This window comes from Dipodomys merriami, unplaced genomic scaffold (genome assembly GCF_024711535.1).
Source record: "Dipodomys merriami isolate MVZ:Mamm:240054 unplaced genomic scaffold, mDipMer1.0.p SCAF_7, whole genome shotgun sequence".
Lineage (NCBI taxonomy): Eukaryota > Metazoa > Chordata > Mammalia > Rodentia > Heteromyidae > Dipodomys > Dipodomys merriami.
Window position 1 is genome coordinate 25,156,548 of NW_027206290.1, and position 24,488 is coordinate 25,181,035.

The 24,488-nt window shown below is 37.9% G+C and overlaps 1 protein-coding gene across 1 annotated transcript in view; it reads left to right on the forward strand.

The window, feature by feature from the left end:
• Positions 1–24,488, forward strand: part of Slc30a7 (solute carrier family 30 member 7) — a 55,770-nt gene that overhangs the window by 7,048 nt on the left and 24,234 nt on the right. The window contains exons 4-8 of the mRNA XM_070007832.1: positions 1,681–1,768; positions 2,408–2,534; positions 5,504–5,647; positions 10,798–10,848; positions 12,531–12,666. Coding sequence (XP_069863933.1) covers positions 1,681–1,768; positions 2,408–2,534; positions 5,504–5,647; positions 10,798–10,848; positions 12,531–12,666 — 546 coding nt within the window. The remainder of the gene's footprint in view (positions 1–1,680; positions 1,769–2,407; positions 2,535–5,503; positions 5,648–10,797; positions 10,849–12,530; positions 12,667–24,488) is intronic.

The following is a 24,488-nucleotide window of genomic DNA, read 5'->3' on the forward strand; positions in this document are numbered from 1 at the left end:
GTGCTTGCCTTGCATGCATGAGGCCCTGGGTTCGATTCCTCAGCACCACATAAGCAAAAAGAAAAAAGCCGGAAGTGGTGCTGTGGCTCAAGTGGTAGATTGCTAGCCTTGAGCTGAAGAGCTGAGGGATAGCACCCAGGCCCAGAGTTCAGGACCATGACTGGACCCCCCCCCCCAAAAAAAAAAAAAAAGTACTCATTACCTGCCTTATATAATGGTAACCTCTCTGTACATCACCTGTATGATAATAACAAAAAAATAAAGAATAGTTTGTTCTCACCAGGCATACACACCTGTGGTCCCAGCACTCTAGTGACTGAGGCGTGAGCCCCATAGGGAGTTCAAGTCCAGCCTAAGAATGTCTTTACGCAGGGCAATCTCAAAAAAAATTAGTTGTTCATTTCACTTTTAGAAACATTTTTATAGCCAGGAGCCAGTGAGTCATTCCTATGATTCTACTCAAGAGGTTGAGATCTAAAGATCAAGGTGTGAAGCCAGCTGGGGCAGGAAAGTCTGTGAGAGTTTTATCTCTAATTAACCACCAAAAAAGCCCTCAGTGGAGCTGTGCTCAAGTGGTGGAGTGCTAGTTTTGAGCACAAAAGTCCAGGGACAGTGTTCAGGCCCTGAGTTCAAGTTCTCCCTCCCACCCCCATTTACAATAAAAATTACATTATTTAGAAGTTGACCTAGAAAACTAGCAAAACCTCTCTCAGTGCCCCCCCCCCCATCCCTGCCCATGCTAGTCTTGAACTAGTAATCTTCCTGTTTTGACCTCCCAAGTGCTGGGGTTACAGGTATTGATTACAAGATTATAGGTATGAACCACCACACCTGGCCTGTAAAATCAGTTTTGATGCTCATGTTTAGGACAAGAGTGATTAAGTGATGCTAGCACACTTTGGGTAAAGTTTGAACACATAAAAATAAATATTAAGCTAAAGTTGTTTCTCTGACTTTAAGCCAATATACCTTGTGGGAAAATCAAGTCTTTCTTCAATACCTCACACAGGTAGGAAGCAGAAAGGTTCAGGAGTTCACGGGAAAAGACGAGGTATTTTAAAAAAGAATTCAATAAGAATTATGTAAAGCTAAAATTAATTTTATAGATAATTTACGATTATTGCTAAATTTATTAATCTTTGAGAATTAATAAAAAGACTATAAATCTCAAGTTGTCCCTGGGATAATTCAGGTTACTTTTACTTGAGAGTAAAGCTCTCCTTTCTGAAGATTTAAACGCTGAAAGGTACAGAGCAGAACACTTAAGGAGTTCTTGGGAAAGCAGTAAGTAAGTAAGTTCTGAAAGTCTCTTATTTCTAGCCCGTTTCTTCCATTGTTTTATCTTTGGATTCTTCTTCCTTTGCCCACTCATTCCGTTCCTGTTTCTCCAGTGGCACCTTGAGATTTACCTTTCTCTGAATGGTCTTTCTAAACCTACTTACTCTAAGAAGGTCTTTGCTTGTAGACATCTGGTGTTTTGTGCTGTTCTGCTATTAAACATAATCCATAATTCATTCTCACTAATTCCCTCAGTGTATGTAAAAGAAAATGGACCCGTCTATGAATGTGAGGACTTTGCTGGCACTTATAACTATTGGATATGGTTTAGATGTCTAAAATAGATAAATGCATGATTTTACTTTAAAGAAATGGTTCATTTGTTTCTCTTTGCTTCTCTAGGTATGTGAGAGCGGAAGTCTTGGCTGGCTTTGTCAATGGCCTATTTCTGATCTTCACTGCTTTTTTCATTTTCTCAGAAGGAGTTGAGGTATAGTAGATAGTGATTAGAGTCAGCAAATTATCTAATGAAAATGTTTATTCACTGAAGGCATGAAATAGAGCTCTTTTCAACTACCACTATTTGTTGAGGACAGTCTTGGAGAAGACAAAGTATTATGTGTGTACCACAGGAGCTTACAAACCATTGAAAAAATTAAAATAGATGTGAAACTTCCTGCAGTGGAAAGGGTGAAATGACTGTCTTCGACACCTTAGAAATAAAGGTCTAACCTGGGTAGTGAGGTCAGGGGGGAACTTCTCAGCTCACATAGATCTTAAGAGCTTTTCTAGCAGACCTTTAATATTTAATATTTAGTGTTGATTTTAATAATAAAGAAAATGTTAAGGTTTAGTGCATTTACAAAGGGCAACATTTGATGATAGCAAAGTGGAACAAGTTTATAGCCAAATAGTCACACTTGTAAATACTTTTCTTTCTCTAAGAACAATTGTTACTTTTTCTAAAGTCTGTGAGCACTAGTTTTATTTCTCCAAATCTTTTGTCAGTTATCTTTGAATACATTTAAATCTGAAATGATTAAAGTTTGTAATATTGCCTTATGTTTTTATCAGTTGATCCATCAGAGATTATATTGATGCTGTTGTATCTGTTTTATGTATTTGCCAGAGAGCCTTAGCTCCTCCAGATGTTCACCACGAGAGACTGCTGCTTGTTTCAATTCTTGGGTTCGTGGTAAATCTCATAGGAATATTTGTTTTTAAGCATGGAGGTCACGGACATTCTCATGGCTCAGGTATGGTGGGTAGAACCCTTTCTCTTCTGTAGAACCCTTTCTTCTTCTGTCCTGATTACTTGCTTTAGAGAAATTGATCACTGTGAAAGTTTAACCATATATTGATTTTTAATAACAAATGCAGTGTGTTAAAAGACTTTTTAGAAGTTTCTAAGACCCCAGTCTTTTCTCTGAACCATGATGATTTTGCTGGGATCCCTCTAGGTATCTGCAGCTTTTCTCTCCAGAAGAGATACCATTCCTACAAAACCAAGTATCCAGGAAATACAGAACGAATCTAGTCACTAAAAATTTAGTGTGAGACAAATATACCATATAGTGTGTTGTTGAGATCCTGCTATTTTGTGTATAGTTATTCCATTTTGTCTGGTTAAGAGGTATATAAAACTTCCTGGTGTGGTTCACTTCGATATTTTTAACCATGGTTAAAAATGGATGGATTCAGGTCACTAAATCCATATAAAGTATGCCTGTGAACATAATACAAGTGTTTTTCCATATCTATCTATCTATCTATCTATCTATCTATCTATCTATCTATCTATCTATCTATCTATCTATCTATCTATATGCTTATTGTACCTGTTAATCACATGGAACTATTTATATTTACTTCTAGTTAATTGAAATGAAAATAAAAACTTTACCTCCTCACTTGTGACATTTAAGTCACAAATTATTTTACTTGTGACATTTAAGTGTTCAATAACCACAGGACGCTACTGTATGGACAGTGCAGATAGAGAGCATTTCCTTATTGCAGAAAGTTCTTTGAGTACCTTATGCTACCCTGAAATCTCTAAGCAAAATTGGTCAAATATAGTATTTTTGTAAACATTTTCTTTTTAATGGGCATTTGCAAATTGCCTACTGAAATGTCTATAATTCACATGTACTCCAAGAAGTGAATTGACTAATTCTCCACCCATGTCAATATTTAACATTGCAAATTTAATACAGTTTTGCTAATAATTAGATAAAAATGTTTTCTAATTTTATTTCAAATTTCTCTGATCATCAGTGAAGCTGAATATCTTTCTGGCATGTTCTTTCAGGCTAGTCTTCTAGAATTTTCTACAATGTTTTTTGCTAGGGTCTATTGTCTTTTCAATCCATTTTATAATATAAGTATTTTTACAACTCTCATGCTTTGTGTTTTATATGTTGCAAATCTTTTGCTATTATATAGCTTGTCTAAATATTTAGGGGTTTGTACTTTGAAAGTAGTGTAGTTTTGTCTTAAAAGTTTTTTAAAATATATTTTATGCTTTTTTAAGGCATTTGTTATTCCCAGGACATAAACACAATCTCTTAAATTTTGATTCTTTTCATTTGATGGGGTTTTAAAATTTTCTTCCTGTTTTTTTTTCCCCACTACTTACAGTTCATTCTTTTTTTGGGGGGGGGTCTGGTCGTGGGGCCTGAATTCTGGGCCTGGGTGCTGTCCCTCAGCTCTTCAGCTCAAGGCTAGCGCTCTACTACTTGCCACAGCGCCACTTCCGGCTTTTTTCTTTTTGCTTATGTGATGCTGAGGAATCGAACCCAGGGCCTCATTCATGCAAGCAAGCACTCTACCATTGAGCCACCTTCCCAGCCCCTGATAGTTCATTCTTAATGAGCAAGCTAAGCCTTAACTTTTTTTGCACACCATGAATAAGCAGATTTTCCGTTACCATTTATTAATTGTCTCTTTGCTTTCTTAAGGCTCTTCTGAGGATAACAAAGTTAATTTATTATTCACTAAAATTAATTCAGAATAACTTTGCCCCAATATATGTATGTCTCCTTGCTCTTTATTATATCAAAATACATATTTATTTTATAGACCCATTAACACAGTTAGCAATTACTGATTTATGCAACTGCCTTTTAAAGCAGATACTAGAAGAGTTACAAATAAAATTATGTAAATATATCTAACTTCTCCTTCCTATCATTGTAGTTATATTTGCCATTGCTTCTTTGTTTGTTATGGGTTTGAGGTACTATGTAGTATCCTTTCATTTCACTATGAAAGACTATTATTTTCAAGGGATAGGTTTTTGTTCATCTGGAATGTTTTAATCTCCTTTATTTTAAAGGAGAGTATGTAATAGAATATAAAATTCATAATTGAGTTTTTTTTTCCCCTCTCCAAAATTTTAGTAAGCTTCCATTGCTTTCTAGCTTCTGTGGGTTCTTTTAGAGGCTAGAATCTTATTGTAGTTTCTTTGTACTGTTATCTTTCTGTTGCTGTGTTTTTTTCTTTGTGTTTGACTTTCTAGGGTTTGACAATAGTGCTTTGAGATGTGAGTCAAATTGGAGTATTTTCCAGCCATTGTTTCTTTGTGTCAGTATTGGGGCATGAACTCAGGGCCTTCTCTTTGCTGGTTAATTGGAGATAAAGTCTCATGGACTTCCCTTCCCAGACTCTTTGAACTGCAATTCTCAAATCTCACCCTCCTGAGTAGCTAGAATTACAAGCATGAACCACTAGCCCCTAATTCAAATACCTTTCCCTCCCTTCCTCCTCTTTACCCCTCCCCTCCTTTCTCTTCCTCTTCCTTCCCCTGTTCCCTTCCCCTCCTCTTGCCTGAGACTGTTGCCTCAACAAGGTTCAGTAGTGTCTTTAAATATTTTTCCATTTATTTTGTGGTATTATTAGTTGCCAGAGTTTCTGAAACGATTAGTTTTTAGTTGTTTCTGCTATATTTTTGTTTTGAACAATAGTTGGTTGACCAAGGTCTCCTTTTCACCATTTTGGAAGGTAATTTCTATAGTCATCTTTTTACATAATGTAATACTAATTTGATCCTCCAATATAGAACTTATTCTTGTACTCCATAGTAGGAACGCAGAATGGTTTGAAGAAATCTGTAACACTTTCTCCCAGTAAATTTTCATTGCATTGAACCTAGATTTAGAGCATCTTACTGTAATCATCCATGCATTTTTACGTACTTTCTCTTCTGATGCTCTTTGTTTCCTAGGCCATGGGCACAGTCATTCCCTCTTTAACGGTGCTCTCGACCCGGCCCAAGGCCATGGAGATCATTGCCATAGTCATGAGATGAAGCACGGTGCTGCACACAGCCATGACCATACTCATGGTCACGGTCACTTCCATTCTCACGGTGAGTGCTGCCAAACCCTTTGCATATGAGGAGAGGTTCTGTGTTGTCGCCTTTCAAGCAGCTTTGTACCCTGTGCCAGTCCTTCCTTATCTCCACCTCCCTCCAGCCCATGGCAAACACTCTTCTACTGTCAGTTTCTGCACGATTTGACATAGATTCTTCATAAAAATGATATCATGTACTGTTTATTGTTCTGTGTCTAGTTTATTCATGATTTAACATGTCCTTCGCGTTTATCCATGTTGTCACAAATGGCAGGATTTCTTTTTCTAAGGCTGAATAATACTCAGCTGTATGTAGATACCACCTTTTTAAAATTTTTGTCCATTCGTCTTTTGGGGTACATGTAGGTTGCCTGCATGTCTCAGTCATGGTAAACAATGCTGCATTAAACAAGGAAGCACAGGTATCTCTTACAGATCCTGATTACAGTTCCTTTGCATCTTACCCAGGAATGAGATTGCTGATGGTGTGGCAGATTTTAATTTTTTTGAGGCATGTCCATACTGTTTTCCATAGTGTCTGAATCAGTTAACATTCCTGCTTGCAGTGTGTAGTACAAGGATTCCTCCTTTTCTCCACATGCTTGTCAATACTTGTCTTGTTTTGTTTTTTTGATACTAGCCATCCTGCCAGGTGTGAGATGATACCTCATTGAGGTTTTGATTTGAATTTCCCTGGGGATTAGTGATGTTGAACACCTTTTCATATACCTCTTTGGCCATTTGTATGTCCTCTTTGGAGAAATGTCTGTTCAGTTCCTTTGGCCATTTTTTAATCAGGTAATTTTGTTTTCCTTATGTTTGTTTGATTAGCTTTGTAGCTATGTAGTTTGCTTGTAATTCTGTTGGTCTGTGTTTGCTCATTTCCTGTTTTAGTCTCTAAAATTTGCTTGTTCATAATAATTGCACTAGTATGCGTTGAAAGCTTGCTTTTCCAACTTTTCACTCATGCATCATTCCAGATTAACTCTGAAAATTACATTTCTCTTACACATTCTTACATTGATTTCTTAAAAAAAATTGTATATCCAAGATGGTGAATGTGTTAAACTTTGCACTGTGGTGACAAAACAAAAGAGAAAACAACTTTAAAAAATTCTTCATGCAAAGCCGGGTGCCAGTGGCTCATACCTATAATCCTAGCTACTCAGGAAGCTGAGATCTGGGAATCATGGTTCAAAGTCATCCTGGGCAGAAAAGTCCATCAGACTCTTATCTCCAATAAACTACCTAGAAAAAGCTGGAAGTGGTGCTGTGGCTCAAGTGATAGAGTGCTAGCTCTGAGCACAAAGAGGCTCAGGGACAGTGCTGAGACCCTGAGTCAAAGCCCTAGGACTGGCACAAAGAAAAAAGATTGTTTATGTATTTTTAAAGAATCTTTTTTTTGGTATACCATATATGATACGTTAGAATGAAAGTTCTACATCATTGTGTGGACTCTGCCTTAGTGATTTGAGAGCCACTATCACCTATTCAAAACCATAGAAGCAATTAAAGATCCTCCATCCTGTTTCTCCTTTAACTCTTAGTTTATTGCAGAGTTTTATAATAATAGAGTATATTTGTAATTAGCCGAACTACAAAGTCTGTCAAAATAATTCTGTCTCAGATTTTTATATATGGATATTAGCCATAAAAGACAACATTTAATTTGAAATATATATATATATTTATATATATATATATAACAATTAGGTATATGTATAATAATTAGATTTTTAAAAAATATTTTATAAATAAATAATACTCATTGGCCTAAAAAACAGATTTTGACATCAGTTTTTCACCATTATAAATAAAATACTAAGCTTTCTACTGTTCCAGCAGTTTCAGTCAATTCTTTGAATACCTTCAACATTATGTTCCACAAGTTTAGTGATCTATCATCAAACTTTTTAAGGAGATTGATTAATTGAGACTTCCAGTAACTAATGGCTACATTGTATTGAAAGCTAAGAATTAGAAACTACGTTGCCTATGAAAGGATTTGCTGACTATCATCATTTCAAGTGGTGCCTTTTATGTTGCCCTGGGCTTTTTTTGTACTTCTTGAGCTATGCAAGGTAGTAAGATTCTGTATAGCTAAAAGACAGAAGAATCAGTCTATCCTTTAGGTATTCTCAGGCCAGTCGGTTTTAGAAAATTCTGCTTTTGAATTTGATGAACTAGAATTTGGGTCCCTTTTATGTGTGGAATACTTTACTCCTTAACCAAACTCTGAACAGTTCTTGGATTTAGTGGAATGCTTGCAAAATGTGCAACATAGCATGATTATATAACTCTAGAACCAGCCTCAAGGGAATTTCAACTCATTGTTGATGACATTCAACATAGAATTGAAGTTGAAAGGACAAAGAAGTCATAAATTAGTGAAATTAGTTTGCATTGTCTTTCTCCTTAAAAAGAACTATGTCTTATTGATCTTTGTTTTAACACGATTCTAGCCTAGTCCTGGCATATAGATCAATTCATTAAACATTGTGTTTATTACTGTGTATATATCCTTTATGTGCTTGTTTTACTATCTTGCTGTGATCATTTTCGACCCTTAACTAAGCAAACCCAGGTTGAGTGTGCACTGAATGCTTTCTGATTTTTTTTTTGAGTATTTGTATAGGCTTTCCCAGTTGAGCATCCTGAATACAAACTCTAAAATGCTTCAAAAGCTGAACTTTGAATATTAAATAGTCTCAGATTTTTCAGCAACTTGAATTCTAGATAAAGGATGCTTAGCCTATAGTTTAAAAAGGATTTATATCTGATTTTGATTTTTAGAATAACTTGGTAGAGATATAGACAGGAAAGTTTTTGTTTTGCTTTTTTAAAAAAAATCACTAGAAAAGCCAGTCTCTGTTTAACTTTTAGCACAAATACTATGCACGTGTGTGCACACACACACACATACACACACATATGTAGACTGGGAGCAAATATCATTTTATATGCATTTGTTGAAAAATAAACATTCATAATAGCCTGAAACTATTCCAGTAGTCACCATTCTAATAAGCAATATTGATCATTAGTAGGTGTTTGTTTTTTCCTCCCTCCCTACTAGATGTTTTGAATGTGCAATATGTTGCCAGGAATATTCTAAGTATTTTACATGTGTTAACTTAAAAAATTTCCTCATGGACTAATGAGGTAGATAAAGCTATTGTTCTCATTACTAGGGCACAAAGAAACCACAGTAATGGAAAATTTAGGGTCTGAACATGGGGTTGCAGTCCTTAAAATTTGTGCTGTTAGCGGTTCTGCCTTCAGTTTTCTGTAAGTGCACCATGGGACTCTCTGTAATAGAGCCATGATTTCCTTTCATCCAGAAGAGACAGATAGTCTCACTGGGAAATACTATGAACTCTATATTTATTGGAATGCTGCACTGTGAGTAAAGCTGTCTTCAAAAATGAATGAATAAATAAATAAAATAAAGCCACTCAAATTCAATAATGTAAGCAGAAAGATGTATTAATTGCTCTTAATGAGTTAGTAGAATGTGGGACCTGTTCCTCATGGCACCTGGGGATCTGGGCTCTTTCCCATCTATGGAATTCCCACACTTGGTTTCACACAGCCTTCTCTGTAGATCCCCAAGCTGTACATTCTTGGGAGCCTTGGAGTGGCTTACAGCTCATGTACACCTTGGTCCACAGCTCTGCCACACTCTGGCACTTGACTGGAGGTGTCTAGGGACTTCTGGTTAGCTGTGTACCTGAGAGAAAGAAAGCAGTGACTTTGCCAATCCAAAAATAAGATATGTAACTAAGAAGATGATTAGATTTGCAAAGTTGGGAATTAGGTTTTTTTTTGTTTTGTTTTCGTTTTTCTTTTTTGGGTCCAGTTGTGGGGCCTGAACCATTTGGGCCCGGGCGCTGTCCCTCCACTCTTCAGCTCAAGGCTAGTACTCTACCACTTGAGCCACTGCACCACTTCCGGCTCTTTTCTTTTTGTTTATGTGGTGCTGAGGAATCGAACCCAGGGCCTCATGCATGCAAGGCAAGTGTTCTACCACTGAGCCACCTTCCCAGCCCGAATTAGGTTGTTTTATATAACTTCCAGTATAATAGACTAGCACTTTCAAAATACTGATGTCAAGAAGTTTATCTAGATCTAGCTATAGACAGCAATGTATGCCTTGATAGAGAACTGAATTTTTACAGTAGTTGTACTTGTTGCTGTCTTTTGATGCCAGTGCATGGTACAGTTTTATGTTTTTTTCTAGTTCTTTTATAATGTTCCAGAACCCAGGTACATGCTCTGTCAGTGCTGCAGTGATGAGATTTTACTGGTCAGCTCTTTGGTACCATCAGTGAAAAACTATTGACTACAGGCAGGCATTCTTAGTCCTTATCAAAAACCTTGTCTGTCCTGATAATCCCTTCTTGGGTGGGGAATCTTTTTCTTGCCAGAGGCCATTTGGATATATGTATAACATCATTATGAACCATAACCAATTATCAGTAAAGGCAGATGGACTATGCATAGCCAGTGAGAAACACAGTGTCCCTCCTGTCATGACTTCAAGGGCTTTAGATGGCCTGCAAGTTCCCCACGCCTGCTTAACCAAAAATGTTGCTCATCTTTAGCTTGTTTACTGATGTTTTCTGCTTCAGTGTAAAGAGGTCTAGTAACTTTCACTGCATTTAAGTATGGAAATAATGGTATTTTTCACTTTTCTTTCATAAAGGTAAGGTTGTAACAAGAGTTTTTCTCTCATCTGTGTAGAAGATGTCCCCTATCCACATAGAAACTATTAGAAAAGTACTGTTTGTTTGCTGTATTCGTTACCCTGGTTCCTATCCTGGATCTCTTACAACTTCAGTAGTAAATCGAATCTTCTCAGACTTTTCCAATTGCAGAAGAACATATTTTACTAGCAAGTTTGCATTCTGTTTTGAGTTTCTCATGCTTCTTAAAGAGTTTCTTAATTCAGTAATTTCCAAAATACATTTAAAAATTACCATTACTAAACTTACCTCTATTAATTATTTTACTAAACTTTAAAAATAATTTTGTAGGTCTGATGTGGCCACATAGTCACACATCCTTCATGATACATTTAAATGAAAAGGACTCTGAATGAATGGCAAAAAAAATTGAATCAAGAGTTGAATACATTTTAAAATAATTTAACTTAATTCTCTACAGATGGTCCTTCTGTAAAAGAAACAACAGGACCCAGTAGACAGATTTTACAAGGTAAGACAAGCTATTTGTGTATTTTATAATTGTATGGATCCAGTTCTATAAGTTTTAGTTGTCTTAAATGTTTAAGAAAATTACATAATCTACATTTTAAAGTGTTGGCCTCCTTAGTGATTATTCTCTATATGCCCTATTAGGTAAGTCAGCCAATATTCCTTTGTCCCTTGGTTTTTTCCTCATATTTAGTATATAAATATCCAGGCCCATGGCTCTAGTAACACTGAGCTAATACATTTGATGTTGTTGCATCATTACTCTTCTCCCATCAATAACATTCAATATGTTCCTATTCTGTGGGGAAGTTTAGAGCTAACAAGTGAAGTACAAGCTGGGTGCTGGTGGCTCACACCTATAATCCTAGCTATTCAGGAGGCTGAGATCTGAGGATCACAGTTCAAAGCCAGACTGCACAGGAAAGTCCGTGAGATTCTTATCTCCAATTAACCACCAGAAAACCAGAAGAGGTGCTTCCAGGTTTTCCTGAAGAGGTTTATTTTGTCTTCTAGACACTATTTTCCATTTATAAAATTTACAGAATTGTTTTAGAACAGTTTTAGTTGAAATAATGATTTTAGATGCAGCTATGTCAAAGCTATAATTTAGTTCTAATTTTTTTTTTAACTTTTGAAAATCACAGGTGATAGGAAAGGAAGTTAAATATGGCCTCCTGTTGTCTTTTATACAAGCTGTTAGGAGAATAACTTTAGTGGCCTTAGGAAATTCTAGTCCCAGATGGTAATGATTTTAGTCACCAGCAGAGGGTGCTATGTGTATTGTATATTTGGAATTATAAATTTGAGCTTTTTTTTTTTTTTTTAGTTGAATGCTATTACTTCCCCAAAGACATTATTTTATTTAACTTTTGTACTTTTTTCAGTCAAACGTTTACAAGAATTGTAAAAAACAGTTTGATTCTGGGCTGGAAAGGTGGCTCAGTGGTAGAGTGCTTTGCCTCACATATATACATAAGGCCTGAGGTTTGATTCCTCAGCACCACATAAGCAGAAAAGGCCAGAAGTGGCACTGTGGCTCAAGTGGTTGAATGCTAGCTTTGAGCTGAAGAGCTGAGGGACAGCGTCCAGGCTCAGAGTTCAAGCCCCACAACCAACAATAAAACAAAACAACAACAACAACAACAAAAAAGTTGTTTCTGTACTTCATTTGATAATACTACTATTTATTGAGAGCAAGTATACCAGATGTTGTAATATCAATATTCTGGAGGCTCAGAAAGGAGGATGGCAAATTTGAGGTCATTCTGGGCTACATAGCAAGCTATTCTCACTGAGGCTGTAGGACTATATTATGAGATCCTATCTCAACAACAATATGAAAGAAGAAACAGAGGCAAGAAGGGGGAGAGAGAAAGAGGGAAGAAGAGAGGGAGGGAAAAAAGGAAGTAGGCAGGGAAGAAGGAAGAAAGAAGGAAGGAATGCAAATATAACTTACCATTTAGATTCAAAGCCCTGTTGATTGATAAATGAAAAGATTATTTAGGTTCTGAAATTGTTATTGTCTTGTTATGTAACTATTAAGCAGTGTATATACTTAGGGGTTTTTCAAATCAATATCTCGTTTTCTATATATGAAATTGAGTACAGTTCTAGGAAATACTGCCATTTTAATTTGCACAGATGTTAGATACCATGTTTACTTCTGTCCTGCTTTCCCCGTAGGTGTATTTTTACACATCTTGGCAGATACACTTGGGAGTATTGGTGTCATTGCTTCTGCTATCATGATGCAGAATTTTGGTTTGATGATAGCAGATCCTATCTGTTCAATCCTCATAGCCATGCTTATTGTTGTAAGGTAAGTGCTGCACTGTGTTACTTCCAACTATAAGGCAGAGAGAGGCAGTAAATCTACGACCTAAATTATAGGTCTAAAATACCAACAAGGATATTGTTTTCCCTTTGATCCTTAAGAAGTTCTTAGTAGATTCTCTTGTATCTTAATATTTTTTCTGTGTTTCTCATTTATTTTTTTCTTGGAGGTAGATATTCCTTTTTGCTATTTGGTAGTTAAGTTTTTCATCATAATTCAAATTAGCAGTCATTTTTTTAAATCTGACACTGTAGTGTAAAGCATTGGACATGTAAAATGCATTAATTACAGTTAGAATGTTACAGTTAACATCTAAATCTAGATATCCATGTCTATAGGTATCTCTCAGATTATCAAATGCAAGTAGAAAGTCTTATCTACTAGAACTATTTTTAAAGTCACGATTATGTTGCAGAAATCTCATAAAAGTTTTTGCTGAGATAAATTTATGTCCAGCCTTCCCCCTCATTGAGATGATATGGTTCTTTTTTTAAATTTTTTATTGTGAAAATATTGTACAGAAGGGCAAGATAATGAGTACATTTCTGATCAAGCATTGTAGCCTCCTTTGTTTCCCCTTCCCATCCCTTCCCATCCTCCCCCTCACCCCCCACCCAATCCTCCTCGCCCTCCCCCTCCTCCCCTATAACCCCTGCTTTCACTGTATTTGATGTTGGTATAATTTGTGGAGGGGAAGGGGAAAAACAAATCGTTTAAATAGGGATACAGGTGGACCCGTTGCAACAATGAGATATAAAAGTCGTTATGTCGAAAATGAAATGGTTCTTGAAGGTGCATCTTATTCTTAACTCTTTACCGTGTCATTGCCTGACACAATGCTGTTTTGTGTGTTTGTGTATGTATGTGTGTAGGTGTGTAAATTCTCGTAATTGCTGAATTTGATCATGTAGTTAGTTTCATTGGAGTTTCTTTTATCCTGGGATATTTTTGAAAGAATAATAAGATTATTTGTAAGTGTTCCTTTATTTGACTATCTTTAGTTTCTTAGAAATTTGCATAGTATGTCTTAATCAGAGTGTTCTTATTTTTCCATATGACTTTATTCAGTAAAATTTTCTTTGTAATGATAACCAAGACAAATAGAGGTCATATTATTTTTTTTAATAGCTCATAGTTGAGAAGGGTGATTGTAATAGAGTGTGATAAAATTCTAATGTTAAAACCAGTCATAAATGGAGAGGTTCAAGGTTCGGCCCAAAAGTAAAGAGTTTAAACATTTAGGTGACTTTTAAATTTCTTAATGTTATTTGTACAAGGAAGCACCTCTGTTATAGGTGTTTCTAAAGGCTAGAAGGCCTTTTCTTCATCTTGGAAATCTTACTCCATTGACTAAGTTCAGCATGGATGGTTCATATTCTAGAAAGCTTGACTCCTTTTGTATTCATTTGTTTTGTTATGTATTATAGTCTTAGTCTAATACTTCTTAAGAGTAGCATCTCAGCATTTACTTTTCTTTGTCACCACTATTATATCTTGTTTGGATAACTGACAACCTCCAAGTTGACCTATCTCTCTCCCTCTAGACTTTTCCCAGTGGCTCAGGTGATATTTCTCTGATGAAGAGTATGTGACATATAAAATGATCTTGCTTTAAATTAGTTCTTGCCTATTCCCCTGAGTATAAAGTCAGTCTTGAGGCTCTCAATTCTGGCTCTTCAGTTCCCTAAGTGTGTATGAGTTCTCTAGTTTCCAGGCTTTGCTCATGTTTCCTCTGTCCCAAACCATGTTACATTTCATGCATCTTCACCCCTTCTTCCCCCCCCAACTCAAGCCTTTCAATCTTTCAGATCAGATTTAATTTAAATGGTTCCTATTTAGGAAATATCTCCTAATTCTCTCTCTCCCAGGTGAGGTGAAGTACAACCATTTCACACCTATCATATACAGAGAGTCAGGGTAATTGCCTCTGTCATCCTCACTCTTTTTTTTTTTTGGGTCCGGTCGTGGGGCCTGAACTCTGGGCCTGGGTGCTGTCCCTCAGCCCAAGGCTAGCGCTCTACCACTTGAGCCACAGCGCCACTTCTGGCTTTTTCCTTTTTGCTTATGTGGTACTGAGGAATTGAACCCAGGGCCTCATGCATGCAAGGCAAGCACTCTACCACTGAGCCACCTTCCCAGCCCCTCTGTCATGCTCTCTGAAGCAAACCGTTCCATTGTTTAACAGTGATCATCTAATTCTGCCTGGAAAAAAAAGTTGACACACTAACCTTGAATCAGAATAAAAGTGGTTTTTTCTTTTTTAACCAATCTCCAAATTACTTGAAGTTCTAAGTAACAGATTTATTTAGTTCTATACTTATTTATGTCACAAAGATAATGAATGAATACAACACAGGATTTTTAAAAAATCAAAATATATTCCATTTTTTAAAAACATGCACAAATCATTTCTAGCAAATACATTAGTAAGTATACATTTCTAGCCAGGGTCTGAGATAGACAAGATCCTTCCTGTTTTAATCTTATATGATACGGGAAAGATAGAGAATCAAATTAATAAATAAACCATTCAAATATCAGTCATTTGTGCAAAGCTAAAATAGGATAAAGAGATGGTATGTAAGTTGTCACTTTACATTTGAAGGAGTCTTTAAGCTGAGATCTAAATGTCACAGGAAAGCCTGATGAAAGAAAATATTTCTAGTCTAAAAGGCCAGCATAAACTTCTTGCACTGAAAACAACTTTGGCACAGAAAAGAGGCCAGAATTGCTGAGATAAAGTTGGAGAAATAGGCCAGGAATAGTCACCCAGGGCTTAGAGTTTGGATTTTATTTTCCAATCATTGCAGTGGGAAATCATAAAGGAGTGACAATATTTTTAAAATCCTTTTTACTAAAGTGGGGGGAAGATTATACATACAACCAGAGCAGGTAGAAAGTTATTACCATGACTAAGTAAGAAGCCATGGTCATTTGATCTAAGGTAATAATCTAACCTAGGATGTAGAGGGAGACAGGGATAAAGTTAGCAAAGTCTCTGAGTAGAGCTAGCAAGATTTGCTCATGGTATGAGTGCATGGTCAGGGCTGAATGAACAAGGAAAAGCACAATGCTTCCTAGAGATTTCACCTGGCTGAATTGAAGTTTTTTTTTTTTTTTTTCTGGGCCCGGTCGTGGGGCCTGAACTCTGGGCCTGGGCGCTGTCCCTCAGCTCTTCAGCTCAAGGCTAGCGCTCTACCACTTGAGCCACAGTGCCACTTCCGGGTTTTTTTTTTCTTTTTGCTTTATGTGGTGCTGAGGAATCGAACCCAGGGCCTCAGGTATGCAAGGCAAGCGCTCTACCACTGAGCCAACTTCCCAGCCCTGAAGGAGTTTTGTGTGTGTGTGGGGGGGGGGATGGGGGGTCCGATCATGGGGCTGAACTCTGGGCCTGGGTACTGTCCCTCAGCTCTTTAGCTAAAAGCTAGCACTCTACCACTTGAGCCACAGTGCCACTTCCAGCTTTTTCTGCTTATGTGGTGCTGAGGAATTGAACCCAGGGCCTCATGAATGTGAGGTAAGCACTCTACCACTGAGCCACCTTCCTAGCCCCTGTTTTTTGTTTTTTCTTTTAAAGATCACCTTCTTTATTTCATTGACCATTCTTGTCTTTTTTTTTTTTTGTCGGTTGTGGGACTTGAACTTTGGACCTGAGCGCTGTCCTTGAGCTCTTTAGCTCAAGGCAAGTGCTCTAGCCACTTCAAGAAGGAGGTTTTGTTGAAAGAGAAAAGGCTAGGAGAAATGTTTTTCAGAGTTGACTCCAGATCAGAAGTTCTGTTTAATGGTTGTAATTTTGGGATTTCTCAATAGATACTTATGTGGAAATTTCAAGGAGGTGTATGAGTATTCAAAAATGGAATTCTTGGTAGTGGTCAGCTAACCATAAGACCAAACCAACAGTATAAAGTTTCCAACTGTATGAATGCATTACTCCCATTTCTCCCATTTACTTGGAAAATACCCCTTGATATGGTACTATTCCTTCCAAAATAGTGCTAGTCACAGCTAGCAAACAGCCAACATTTAGCTTCCAGTGGCAAAACCTATTCGTTATCTTTGTCTAGATCTTACTGACCAAAATGTAGATTTTTTTTTGGGGGGGGGGTCTAGTCGTGGGGCCTGAACTCTGGGCCTGGGCGCTGTCCCTCAGCTCTTCAGCTCAAGGCTAGCGTCTACCACTTGAGCCACAGCACCACTTCTGGCTTTTTTCTTTTTGCTTATGTGGTGCTGAGGAATTGAACCCAGGGCCTTGAGCATGCAAGGCAAGCGCTCTACCACTGACCCACCTTCTCAGCCCCAAAATGTAGATATTTTTATTTTATATATACATATATACATATATATGTAATGTGTGTTATATAATTGGATTTCTTTTAATGGTAAGCTTTTAACATTTGTATTATTTGTTCTTTTTATCAGATAACCAAAGTAATACAGGCTAATTGTACAAAAATTCATTGTTGAACTGTATAATTTAGCTATTGAAATGTCTCATAATCCTACCTTCTAGAAAGAATAGATAACTGTAATCTAACTTAAAATTGTTCAACAAATACTGTGGTGTCCACTCTGTACCAGGCACTTAACAACATAGGCAAGGACTTTATCTTCATGGAGCTGACAGCATTACGGGGGTGACAGCCAGTGAAGTAAGTGAATATGCAAATACATAAGTAATGTAATGTCAGTGGGTGAGCAGTGCTATGAAGCAGGGTAGGAGGTGGTGTCTCAGAAGGGCCCGAGAAGTCCCCTGCATGCAGTGACATTTGAACAGATCTGAGTGGAAAGAGCAGGGCATGGATCTGTTAGAGGAAGAGCATTCCTAGTGATCGCTATCATCTATAAATGCTCTGAGGGCTGGGAAGGTGGCTCAGTGGTAGAGCGCTTGTCTTGCATGCATGAGGCCCTGGGTTCGATTCCTCAGCACCACATAAGCAAAAAGAAAAAAGCCGGAAGTGGCGCTGTGGCTCAAGTGGTAGAGTGCTAGCCTTGAGCTGAAGAGCTGAGGGACAGCGCCCAGGCCCAGAGTTCAGGCCCCATGGCCGGACCTAAAAAAAAAAAATGCTCTGAGGCAGGAGTCTGCTGGGCTGTGTAGCTGGGGTGAAATGAGCAGAGCAGTGTAGGGCCCGGGTTGGAGTGAAAGATACACATTTGGGCTTCATAAGCTCCCATATGATATTGACAGCCATGAGATTGGGTGGGAAGAGAGAAGAAGAGGACAGAGGACAGCTCTGAGGGAGGTGAGGACAGGAGACAGCAACAAGGAGCAACAAAGTAGAGTAGAGTAAGGAGAAAAGAACAGAGCCACATTGTGTTAGAGGCCCTGTGAAGAAGCATTTCCCTCTGGAAGGGATAATTGGCCCTAGTAACAGCTCCTGGGAATGGTACTTGGCTGACATGACAGACACCACACTCCGAAGAGTGATAAGAATGAAGAGTAGCCCTGTGGAGACTAGGAGGGAGGAGGCGTGACTGGCAACTGCAGTCAGCTGTTGAGCCTTCTGCGGTGCAGGGGAGCTGAGGGATTGCCTGGCAGCCCTGAGGAGGCCGCATGGGGGTTGATGGTCATGAATTTAAAGGGAAAACAGTCCACACCGTTGCAGGGTTTTCTCCAGCCTTCGTTAGCTACTTGGTAAAAGTTAGAGAATTGTTAGAGAATTGGACTGAATAGATTTGGCATTTTTGTCAGGTGAGTACTGACAATGAGAAAGGAGCAAGGTGGAGGCTGTGCTGGGAAAGTAAGATTGGAAGGCTTTTGAAGCAGTGATAGAGTTAGTGGCTTAGCGGTTCTTTAGTGAGAGCTGTGTGATACTGAAGGTAGTGACCTAGAAGTAGGGAGGGCGATTCAGATTCTGAAATGCTTAAAATTGAGTTCTCAGGTCTGAAGTTTAATTCTAGAGATGAGGAAAAAGGTCTTCATGTGGAGGGAAATGGTTGGATGGATTGTCTTTGTGGCTGTTTCAGTCAAGAATAATGAAAGCAGTAGAGATAGACTAATGAACCTGGTGCTTGCTGCAATGACTGCAATGACTGAAGGAGAGCAATGAAGAATTCTAAGGCTGGCATTGCACATAGGGAGAGGGAAGAGTCCTGGGATGGGTGTGGCCTTCAGGAGAGTGGGGAGGTGGGGGAATTGGGACTGGTCTGAAGGGAGTGGGGATAGGTCTCTCACTGTAAGCGCCTGGGCTCCAGGAAGAGTCCCAGGGTGGAACCAGTTTTCCCTACACATTCTCTATATTCAGAGAAGAGGCCGAGGAGTTCACGAAAATTATGCATTTAAAAGCAGCCCGCTTAAAATTAGAGAAATAGTTAGCTTGACACAACTTGGTAACCATGTAGTAAAAGGTGAGGAAGAAATTACCCATAGTTCCCCTGAACTGTTAAATATATGAAATGTTTTTCTTAGAATTCTTCAAGCCTATTCTGAGCATTGTAACATATAATTATAGAAAACATGAAAAATGCTGAAAGTGTTAAGTAAAAGAAAGTCAAGACTATAACATTCAGAAACCGTATAACCACTGTTTACATGGATTCCGTTCATTATGTGAAGGCATGGTTATTAAACATTGTGAGCATCGACAAAATGCTTGATTGTTAAGCTTAACCATCACCAATGCCCTTCAGGCTTTCAGGGGAAGTAGAGCTGTCCAATAGAATAGTCATTATTTTAAAACAAAGTTTGAAGGTGATTTCTAAGGTAGCTCTTCTTAGGAAATTCTGGGTGAAACAAGCTTATACTGTGGTATGCTTATTTTTCCTGGAAAAGCAGATTGACTATAAAATTGAGAATGTAATTTTTTATTTTCTGAAAATATACTTCCTGTCAGAAATTTCAGAATAGTCATTCCTTTACTTCCAGTAGTAAGATAAATTGGAATTGAAAGTGAATTCATAATTTAAAATGATGCCATGTAATGCACCTGTAGCTTTTCTTTTCCACTTTTTTTTCTATGCATGGTGGAAAATAAAAATAAGAACAAAACAGAAATGAGATTTGTTACCACTGTGGTATTTCTGAAGCTTTACTGGATTATTTATTTATCCATCAGTTTTCTGCCATTTACCATGTGTTGCTTCTGTACTTTGACCATAATCATTTGAATATAAAAAGAAAATCTTTGTAACTAAAAGTCTCTTTTTGCTATAAAAAGTTTAAAGTAATATGTTCTTTATCATATTGAAGAAATTGCCCCTAACTTTTTTGAGCCAAATGACACAGGCTTTTAGAGATGCTAAAAATGGCCATAAATAGAGCAAGAAATCTTTAAAAAGCACACTAACAAAAAAGAAATTAGGCATTTGACATTTTAAGTAGTGAGTGTTCCTGCATACAGGATTTGAATATCATAATCTTTTTGAAAATTCTTCCTGATTCCTATACTGTTTGTAAGCAGACAGTAATCTTTTTTAGATGCAGGAAGCTACTATATTTTCAAATAGTCATATATGAAAAACAGATTTTTTTTTCAAAACTGTTTTTGGGTGTTCCCTAACAATTTCCGTTGTGGTTTGCCTTTCAAGTGGTTAAATTTACAGACTACTTTTTTGGGGGGGGGGACTAAGGTAGTTTGTCAGAATTGTAACTTGCTGCCTGCATAGGTATATAGAAAAAGCAAACGTACTGGAACATTATTGCATTGTAGTTGTATTTGTAAACCATTATTCAAAGCCATCATAAAACCATTTAAATGCCTCATTTGTACTAATGGATACCAAGCAGCATAGTGGTTGTGTAGCAGCCTTTCTCTAGTGGCATTCCTTGAGGATAGGGCCCCATATATCTGGGCATAACCATTAACGTTTTACATCTGAAGCTTGGAAAATACTGATTCTGCATTAGCTTTGGGGTAATTAAGGAAGTCACTCAGATCCTTTCTGGGTTTGATGGTTCGGGTGAGGAACCTTAAGAAAGACCTTGGAAATAGTAGAAGAAGCAGAACCATCAGAGTGATGCTACTGAGAATTTTGAACTTAAGAAATAGTTACGTAAGAATGACATTTAATAATCATTCATGGTTGGAAGCATGGCTCAGTTGGTAGAGCACTAGCCAATGAGCAAGAGTGGCAGATACTGAGTTCAAGTTCCATTCGCAGACCTAAGAAGGAAAAGAAAAGAAAAGAAATAATTAGCAAACATTCAGTAGTTTTCATTGAGCCATCACTTGTTTTATATTCAATACTTTCTTAGGTCCTAGAAGGCTATAATACCATTCAATTTTTACCACTATTAATAAACCACAGGGAGTTGGAGAGAGAGAGAGAGAGAGAGATGGAAAGACAGAGAGTTAGCTCAATTACTATAGTTCAACATAAAAGTTTAGCACTATGATCTCTGACTTGGATGTTCATGATAGAACCTAACTATTTCGCAATGTTTCCTGTGGGAAATGAGGCTTTTTAAACAACCAGCTTAAAAATAACGTGAAAGCTGATTTGTAGGAGTCAATTTAGGTGGAAGGGTTTATTCATAACTGAGAAAAGCACTATATAACAAATCTAAACATTTGTGCAAGCTGAAAAGCAACTAGTGATTCCATCTTCCACTCTGATAGCATTGTTGAAATCCATTTATTTCTTCCTTTTATAACAACACACACACACACACACACACACACACACACACACATACACTCTCTCTCTCTCTCTCTCTCTCTCTCTCTCTACCTGAGGAACTCCAGAGCAGTAGTATATGAACATCTGGCAAAACCCTGCAAGAGGCTGATTTGTATGCAAATAAAAACAATACAGAGCTGGCTGTGAAAAGTAAACAGGTGTTAGAAGCTAGATCTACATTGTCCCCAAAAGGTCCCTGGCAAAGGCATGGTCCCAAGAATAGTGCTGTTGAGAAGCAGTAAAATCTATAAGGGGTGGGGTTTCTTTCCTGCCTCGTGGCTTTCCAGTAAGTAAGCAGTTTTGCCTTGCCATGCACTTTCCACCCAAGACTGAAACTTCTAAAACCCTGAGCCAAAACAAACCTTTTATCTTTATAAGGTGATTTCTTTTCAGGGTATTTGTTACAGATGGAAAATGAGTTAACACAAGGCCTCAGTGTAAGTATAAATGGTCAGTTGATCAGGCTGCCCTCTTTTAGAACTGATGGTACCTTACTGTGACTTACAAAATAAATCTCTTATGATAAAGAGCTCTGTCATTCACCCCTAATCTGCCTTTCAGACCACAGTTACGTTCCACAGTAGTTCCTGTGTACCACTCCATGGTTAGTTAACTTGTGATTTGTGAGGGATACGCCATACTTTGCTCATAGTGTTCTGATCTCTAGTGCCTTTCTTTCTATCTATTCCTTGTCATTGCTGCTTCTCTAAGGCTCAACTTTAATGCTGATTCTTCCCTGAAGCTTTTCCTCCTATTCCTATTTATTTATACTTCTAAGGTGATAGTATGTCACTGAATATATGTCCCCTCCAGGGCGTTGGAATGTGTCCCTGTATACATGTCCCCTCCAGTGCATTGGAATAGTTCTACTTCATTCAGCTTGGCATCATTTTGCTCTGTTACACTCAGACTTTTGGACCCGTATTTTTTTTTTTTCAATCAAGTGTGGATTTTTTTTTTTTGGGGGGGGGGGTCCGGTCATGGGGCCTGAACTCTGAGCCTGGGCTCTGTCCCTCAGCTCTTTAGCTCAAGGCTAGCGCTCTACCACTTGAGCCACAGCGCCACTTCTGGCTTTTTTCCTTTTGCATATGTGGTGCTGAGGAATCGAATCCAGGGCCTCATTCATGCAAGGCAAGCGCTCTACCACTGAGCCACTTTCCCAGCCCTCAAGTGTGGATTTTTTGATGGCTTCCAAATTGTTGTGATTGTCTGATGAAGTACTTCATAGAGTGTTTACACATGATACATTTAGCCTGTTAAAAACTACATTTACTCAGGTGTCTTGGTACATGTTTATAATCCCAGAACTCTGGAGGTGGATGTAAGAGGATCAAAAGTTTTATTTAGCACTTTACCTTGTTCATATGTTCATTGGCCTGCCTAGTATTGCTGGGGAGAAGTTAATGCTAGGAGTTAATAAAACTCTACTACTATCTATAGACTAACCTCATACTCACTATGAAGCTATTCAGTTTGCAAATTTAAATAATTTAGAATACTGAATGCTGTGAATTTTCTATTTGTAGTTTGACTTTGATACTTTTATGAAGACCCCTTCACAATGAAGACTTGTTCATGGAAATACCCACTCTACAGCCTACTTCTCAAAGCTTAGTCTTCATTGTCTACCCAGGTGGTCATATCAGACTATTGAGACAAAGTCCTTTCTGTGAAAGAAAGTCTTGTTTTGCTTTTTAATTAAACAAAAATATGAATACTCATCTCCATGACAACCATCTTACTTTTGACAGCATCACAAATGAAAACCTGCATTCCTTACATAGCATTTTGTAAAGGCACATATTTTAATAACTCCTTTTGGTACTGGCTTTTGAACTCAGTGCCTTTACCACTTGATCCATAACCCCAACCTTAAGAGTTATTAATAACTCTTTAATAATGAAACCAGTGTTTTATACAAATTAGCTTAAATTGGCATCTAGTTTTTCTTTGTTTTTGCTATATGATATATATGACATATTATTACTATCAAATGTGATTTCCTTACTATTGTAGTGAGTAATAGTACTTTATATAAAGTTTCTAAAGTCAACTTTGGTGATAGCTTGAAACATTTTCCAGGGTTTACTTTTTGAAATTGATCCTCCCATTTTCCTCATTAAAAAGAGTTAAAGCTGGGTTCTGGTGACTCACTCCTGTAATTGTAGCTACCCAGTAGGCTGAGGCCTGAGGATGGAAGTTTGAAGCCAGATGGGGCAGGAACGTCTGTGAGACTCATCTCCAATTAATACACACACACACACACACACACACACACGCACACGCACACGCACACGCACACGCTCATACGCATGCAAACAAGCACGTGAAGTGGACCTGAAGTGGTAGAATGCTAACCTTAAGCACAAAAGCTCAGGGATAGCACCTACCCCCTGAATTCAAGCCTCCTTCCCTCAAAAAGTTAATATGTAAGTTAATTGCATTGCAGGAGATACAGGCTTTTACTGTTGTTTGACAAAGGTTTTAGGGAACTTCTCTCAGTAGTGCTATATTCTTCATGAATATTTGGCAGGTAGCAGAGGAGAGATAATACCATGCTGGTTTACAGTGTATCTGAACCCAGAAAATCCTTATGTGGGCCAGGGTACCTTGTGTCTCCTCACTGTTTGCCTTTAGGAGACAGGGAAGGTATAAGACTGTGCCACAGGTTTATGCTGTTTTCATTAAAGGCTTATAAAAAAGCAGTTGCTCATTTTTTTTTCCTTTTTGTGCTACCCCACAATTTACACCCTGGCCCAGTCTAGGCTACAGACTTAACTGAGATGCAGGGTTATTTTGCAAGCTTATATGGTTGTTTGCAGAAATAATTGACTTAGAGATACACAAGTCATAGTATCATAGTAGTTTTACACCTTCTATAGCAGCAGAGCCTCCCGCCTCAGGGAAGGCTCCAGTCCCTTCTTTGTTTAACTCAGACTTGCCAAGCATAAGTTCTCACTTGAGTGATTAAAAATCAACTGACTTGGGACCTATATTATACTTACAAATTCCCTTTACTTTTGATATTCTCTGTTGGATAGAAAGCAGTCACAAGGTCTTCCTATACTTAAGGGTGAGGAATTGCATAGGTGAGTGACCCGTGGGGGTCACTTTAAGCTATGTTACCTGCGCCTTATGTTTCTCCTCTGTGTTCTGCAAGCCTACCTAGCCCAGAACCTGCAAGAGATGAG